Raw genomic sequence first — 6,899 nt, forward strand, 5'->3', positions numbered from 1 at the left:
TCTCCTTGTGATAGGCCGGAACTTTTGCCGATTTATAGTGCTACCTCACTGAAGCATACTGCCGAAGACACCCAGCAGCACACCCCACCCGGTCACATTATACTGACAACGGGCGAACCAGTCGTCCCACTCCTAATATGCTGAGCGAAGGTGCTTTCTGGTAAGGGAAAATGAGATTGAAAGGCGATTTCCTGTAAAAATAGCCATTGTAACGGATAGACTTCAAATTCTTTATGTCAAGTCCATTTTCAGGTGCTTTGTTGGGAGGTCGTTTTTCTTGACTGGCAAGCATTCCCCAAGTTCTTTGCTTTCTCTGTAATCTTTGATTTGCCCAATAATGGCCACATTGTCACAGACCACTGTGACCGTAAATGTCAAGGTTTTCTGTACTTCATTCCAGGAATCTACAAGCCTTTGATTCTAGGCGTTGCAGTTACTCATCAAAAGTAAATCGAATGAATTTTTTAAAACCAAATTTGACCCCTGTGACCTTGAAAATGGTTCAAGGCCATTTCTTCTCACAAATTTCTATTCAAGGAACCTACCAGCCAAATATCATGATTGCAGGCCTTTTGATTTTTGAAATGTCATTAAAAGAAAATTTTGAAGCCAGACGGACAGCAATGCTGCACCACGACAATATGCTCATTTGGCCATTCAGACAAGGTGATCAGCTCATTTGGACTAGGTGACAAGCTCACTTGTTCATTTGGACTAGGTGACAAGCTCACTTGCATGTCCATTTGGCCATGTGACAATCTCATTGGCCATTCAGACTAGGTGAGATAAAAAGAAGTAGCGCGAATAAAAGGAGAACAGGTAAGTACCTATATCAATCTTTATTCAAACGTTTACATACTACATATATATTTGTGAGGTGAGATGATCTTTTCACATTACCAATTCCTTTCCTCAGATAATTTCATCACAATTAAAGTGACGTTAAAATATAAATACTACTCTAAGATATCTAAGTAACATGCAGTGGTGAGAACATATGTATGAAATTAAAAGCCTAATCTAGACATCAAAAAGGTGCTACTTTTGTTTGAAATACCATGTTCTCAGTGACTTTACCAAACCAGTTACTTTCTGTCAAAAAACTTTTATATTTTCATCTGTTTATTTAAGTCTAACATGTTCAAATTAATCATATCTTTCAAAAATTTAGTCCCTTATACAATTTGAAACATGGCAGATTTGGCTCTAACATCGGAGAGTATTTGAACGCTAAGACTATATCTGAGTAGAGGATTATCAGCTGCAGCAGGGAAGAATATGCATGATGAGAGATTATCCCACCAGTTAAAGATATGACTATTACCCAGATAATGACCATATCTAATACAACTGATGTGGATGTCAGCCATCAGGTCCCTGTCACAGAATATCGGGAATACCCAGTCTATCAGCTGTGTACATAGAACAAGTCTGAGACAGAGTTTGATTATGCAAAAAAACATCTAAATGCCCAAACACATAGTGATGTCCATATTGATATTGTTCAATCTGATGGTGTCTCCAGCAAGCATAACATCATTGCTACCAAAATGTTCACAACAGTTGCAATTTAAAATACAAAGCATCAATTTATAACAAATCACGATGGTTATTCCAGGCTTATACACTATATATTATATACAACCCATTACATTTCATAAACAAATTCTTTCATTTCTCCTACCATTCATTGTATAGCTTACAAAATCCATCTGCATGTACTTTGACATACAAGAAACCAAGGCAAAATCAATCGAATTAAAACAAATCATGAATACAATGTAGTGCAGTAATATGCACATCAGGTATAATTGAACAATCTTGACATTTTCATTGGATAATAAATTAGGTTTTATGTACTTCAAATAAATGTCCCTGTATTTGTTTCTAGATCTTACCAATAAGGCAAAAAACATGTTAAACTACCTCATCACATTTTGATAATCATTTGGCGTGTTAAAAAATGGTTTGTTCAGTGAAATCTGCGAGAGGAACATGAAAACAAGGCATTGATCCTGTTCATACACTTTCACATATTACAATTGGTCCTAGATTTTATTTGTTTAGTTTGTCAGATGAAAGTGACCAAGTGGAGTCACCTGAACATCACCAATAAAATCCAATAATAATTGTAATATACTAAAGTCTATTCACATGTACATACTTACCTACCTTAAGAAAATATTAAGTTGGCGATATTTCTGAATTGGATTAGATATAAAAAAAATGCTTAAAAAAAAAAGAAAAATAGTTTTCAAAAAATTGAATGCATGGCTATGCCGTCACTGGAATAAAATATTATGATATACTATGTACTTTATACACATATATAGCAAAGAAATTGTAATTTTCTACATACACAGTAACTATATTGAAATCAATAGTCACTGTTAATCCGGTTTATTGCACAAGGCTACCTGTCTATACTCTAATATTTACAAAGTTTAAGGGATATCAATGAAGACTCCAATATCTGGAACAAAGACTGTCATTTTAAACTTTAAAAATAAAAACATCAAATATTTCATACCTGGAAAAGAATTCAGTATATCAAAACCATTTTCTATCTAGAAAATTATCATTGATTTCAAAAATGGAAAAACATCAGCTTTTGCAAAGTTGGACACTACTACTTATATTTGAATATAGAATGGTTTACAACATGGTTTAATGTAAACATTTCGTAGTATGTTACTACAAAATATCTACATACTTCTCCAGATATCACATGCTTGGACAATGACTTGAACATGCAGAATTAACATATGGTCGAGTTACATTTTATTGTTATAATCTGGACTGCAGACTCATTATTCCTATAACAGAAAACCGGTTTGACAGCAACAAATGGCAATGAATAAATAGCAATCAAGAGAACACTTCTATTTTATGTTTGACGGAATGAATTTTTAATCAGATATATATCTGATCATTACGGTGAGTGAATATTTATCAGAGGTGGTAAATCCCTATATACATTTTATATTGCTAGCTACATGCTATCATCATTGTACCTAATCTCATCAAGACTTCGTCATTATTTCATATGAGAACTGGACTGTTGAAAAAATCCTACAAACCTTCCCAATTTTCTCCATTCAACAACAAATTAACATTTCCTTAAAGAGAGCATTTATCTTAAAACAGAAGTTGATTTTTGTTCAAAGATGTTCCATGGTATTCATAGATATCATGCATGAATTCCAGTTTTGAACTGAATAGAAAATCTTGAAGGAAAACCAAACTATACTGACAGCAGCATATATCAACCTAAAATTCATTTACATTGTTATATTATACAACAGACAATGTTTCACTTTGGTAGGTCCAGCATGAAGTCACAGTACCAGAACATTGAAGACTACAATAACTTGCCTAAAGTGGTACAGGCATTCTTTACACATGAAATGTATATGAAATAGATTGAAGAGTCTTTGAGAGATTTTTTCTCATCATGTATTTCTGATTTTGCCAGGAACATAATTCTTGTCAATTACTTGTTCTTGAAGAAACATGTGTAAACACCTTTCATTCTGTGCCAAGGGATGTCCAGCAACCCTGAAATCACAAAAAGGTAAAAAAAAATTATATTAATTGTTACATATTTTAGAATTTAAAAATAGGCATAACATAATTATCTCCCTTCCCAAATTTTATCTGAAACTTAAAAGTCTAAACTAAAACATATATAATGAGGAAAACTTTTGAAATTGTGATTGAACCTTAATTATTAATACAAGACAATCAATTTCTTGAGAAAGAAATCTGCTATTTCAGTGGTTTAACAAATTACTTTATTTTCTTTACCAGAATTAAATTTGATGTATTTAATTTATCATACAAATAAATTTGTTTTAAGATACATGATAATGTTAACATTTTTTTTTCATTTTAAACTCACTTGTTGACAAATTGTTCTAGTCCTTTTCGTCGATCTTCGATAAATTCATCCTCAAATATGCCATCATCACTTCTGAAGGGCAGCTGACGTTTCCATGCCTTACCCGGCATCGCTGGTACCACAATCTGTCAACATTAAACAAGAATACAATAATCATGTCAGGAACTTCCACGTTTTAGTCACAAAGGACCATTAGATTAAATTGTACAAGGAAACCAAATCGAATCAGCTCATATTTCAAAATAAAGAAAATTATATAAATCATCATTCAAATGATAATTAAAGATGAAATTATAACTGTATTGTGTATTGTTTTATGGCCCATCAACAACTGGAGTAATTTAGGGCCAATGCCAGCTGCATCCATTACAATCTACAATGGGGGTAATTAAAGCTGCTTTACAAAATCTCATTTAAACACTGAATTGACATCTGCGCCAATGTAACTTTTTTGGGTTACAAATAAGTGTGTTATTTTCTTTAAAATGAGGAATTACACCATGAAAAATATCAGCTTCCTAAGACATGCTTAATGAGTGATTAAATTTAATTTGTTCATCTGGTCTCCATACCTTGCTGTCACGCTCTAACTCATTCCGCAACCATTCAAAATCACTGTAACGTCGCCGTACACTTGACTCCTTCACCTTGAAAACTGGTAAATTTGTCTGTAAGATCAAAACAAATTATATCATTATTTTGTTTATTCAGGCAAAAGACATGTTAAAATTACATTTATCACATATTACATTAATAAGACTATAGTGCAGTAATCACAGATTCTATTAAAATTAATGTGATATAAAATATTATATTTTGCATCTTATTTTTTTTTTAATAAAGCTGCTATTTACATAGACAATGAATTTAAACATCAAACATGATTATAAAGTATGAATGCAGTATGGCTGGAATGGTTACCCAGATAATTGTTTATATTGGATTTCGTCATTTATTATCTAGTTTGAAATTGATTTAATTAGAAACCAATGCCTGAACTGTACCTCCCCCCCCCCCCCCCCCCCCCCCCTAAAAAAAAAAACAACATGACAATTTATCTCCGTATATTTTTGAAGGAGGGATCGTAGAGAGCTGCCAAACCAATCAGACAGCTCCTTGCAAAAACTAATTTGAAATCAAAGGCACTTCCGTCTCACAGAACAGATGATCTCTACTTCAGAAATATATGGAGGAAACTTATGTCTTTTACTAGTAAAACACAATGGTTTATGTTTGGGATCGATGTTACCTAAATGTAAGTTGGAAATGTTGAAAGTGGTAAATGTAACTACAAAATATGACAAAATGTGAAAAATATATCTAATTTTTTAATTTTTTTACGATAATGTCAGAACGATTTTCCGAAGAACTCCAACGAAAGCTGAATAACTTTCTTTATCCTGCAACTGCCACCGCATTGTCAGAATACACCCACCATATATATTTTTGCTGTATACGGCAGTGACGGAAAACAGCAGTATTTTAAAATCTTAGCATGTGCGTCAATTCGACTGACCTACTTCCAAGTAGAGCTGTCATCGTTACAAACAATATTGATGTATTGACCATTCTCATCTTCCGGAACCATATTGATTCATACTTCAGAGTATCGATACGAAGGCAGACAACTGTGGTAGAATTTGTATATGATGATAAAATGATTATTGTGGTTGGGTGGCACAGTGGTATTACACACTTGCCTTTCACCTAGGCGGCTGGGGTTCGATTCCCCGATCGGACGTGAAAAGGTATGGGGTCACCTGCCTACGGTTTCCTCCCACAGTAAGACCCCTCGCGTTATATATCGATACTCATCACTCATATCAATGACAGCTCTACTTCTAAACGAAACAACGTTTAAAAGGCAAACATATTTGGATCATTGTTGATACTGTTTCACTTCAAAATGATTACTTTTGATAGGCTAAGCTGTTGCAGGATAACTAGAATACATATGCATGGTCATGTGTCTTTAAAATATAAGCTGTATTTTTGGCTCGGGACAGAAAGACAAAAGTAGCTCGCCACTTTTGTTTTTCTTTACCCTCGCCAAAATACAGCTTATATTTTAAGACACTGGCCATGCTTTCTCTATGTATATAGTACATATCGAGGATAATTTTAACAGTGGTATTTATTATATAATTATTACCAGATACAAATGCCTATGAGCTAAGTGAAGTCATCCCCAAGTCTGAAGTTCCAGTGAAAAAAAGAATGACATTGAGCCAAAGCATGCATTGGACAATTGTCTTCTTTAATATAGGTCAAATGCCAAATGTAGGCCAGAGTGACATGTGAACTGGTGCACGTAAATTTGCTGAACCAAATTCAGTGTAATGGGGTCACCACGTGACCTTTGACAGTCGTGTGGGCGAATCCCTCAGCCTATTACATATATACTAAATATCTAATATGGCAATTGCCGTAACTTAGAAAGACAACGTTTAGCCGATGTTTCCCAATGAATACACTCACAGATAATGACATTAATTAAACCAATGTTGATATGGAAATAATCTAACAGTCGAATGTAAGCAAGCACGAATATTGTCGTTTTTAACTATGATCTGATTTCACAACATGTAATTGTCAACAAATTCAAAATGCTCAGAAGGAAATAAACGCCGTTTCTATATAAAGCAATAGAAGAAGAAGAAACTTAAAATTTGTGATATTACTGAAAACCGGAATAACATTTTTTAATCGAAAAACAAAGCACAATCGAAACTTCCGGATTCCCGACTCTGCATCTATCAAACTTACTCTCATACGGACTTCATAATCCGTATATCTTTTCTTATCCACGCCATGTGTTTGAGGATCTAAAATATCTATCTCTAGGAAATTCGCTGGAGGTGAATATGCGTCCTCTAGTGTCTGTTTTTTAGTAGTAATACGGGCTGTCGCTGGCTGGGCAGTCATTTCGCTGCAACTCCTACAGCACTTATATCGATGACATCATCAATTTATGTGTGTTTCAATATACTAATATTCT

General features: G+C 33.9%; 1 protein-coding gene across 1 annotated transcript; it reads right to left on the reverse strand.

Annotated features, from left to right (window-relative positions):
* Nucleotides 1-820: 820 nt before the first annotated feature.
* LOC117328152 (sorting nexin-12-like) lies at nt 821-6,864 on the reverse strand. Its single transcript, XM_033885547.1, has 4 exons — nt 6,668-6,864; nt 4,474-4,569; nt 3,902-4,026; nt 821-3,558 (listed from the first exon to the last, which is right to left on the reverse strand). Exons 1-4 carry the CDS (start codon nt 6,824-6,826, stop codon nt 3,453-3,455), a joined length of 486 nt encoding a protein of 161 aa, XP_033741438.1. The 5' UTR covers nt 6,827-6,864; the 3' UTR covers nt 821-3,452.
* Nucleotides 6,865-6,899: the final 35 nt, after the last annotated feature.

The sequence above is a fragment of the Pecten maximus genome, chromosome 5 (assembly GCF_902652985.1).
Source record: "Pecten maximus chromosome 5, xPecMax1.1, whole genome shotgun sequence".
Classification (NCBI taxonomy): Eukaryota; Metazoa; Mollusca; class Bivalvia; order Pectinida; family Pectinidae; genus Pecten; species Pecten maximus.

Coding starts and splice junctions, on each gene's coding strand:
- LOC117328152 (XM_033885547.1), bottom strand. CDS start 6,826: ATGACTGCCCAGCCAGCGACAGCCCGTATTACTACTAAAAAACAGACA. Junction 4,570..6,667: donor ATTATGAAGTCCGTATGAGA/GTAAGTTTGATA, acceptor TTGATCTTACAG/ACAAATTTACCAGTTTTCAA. Junction 3,559..3,901: donor CTAGAACAATTTGTCAACAA/GTGAGTTTAAAA, acceptor TTGTGATTTCAG/GGTTGCTGGACATCCCTTGG.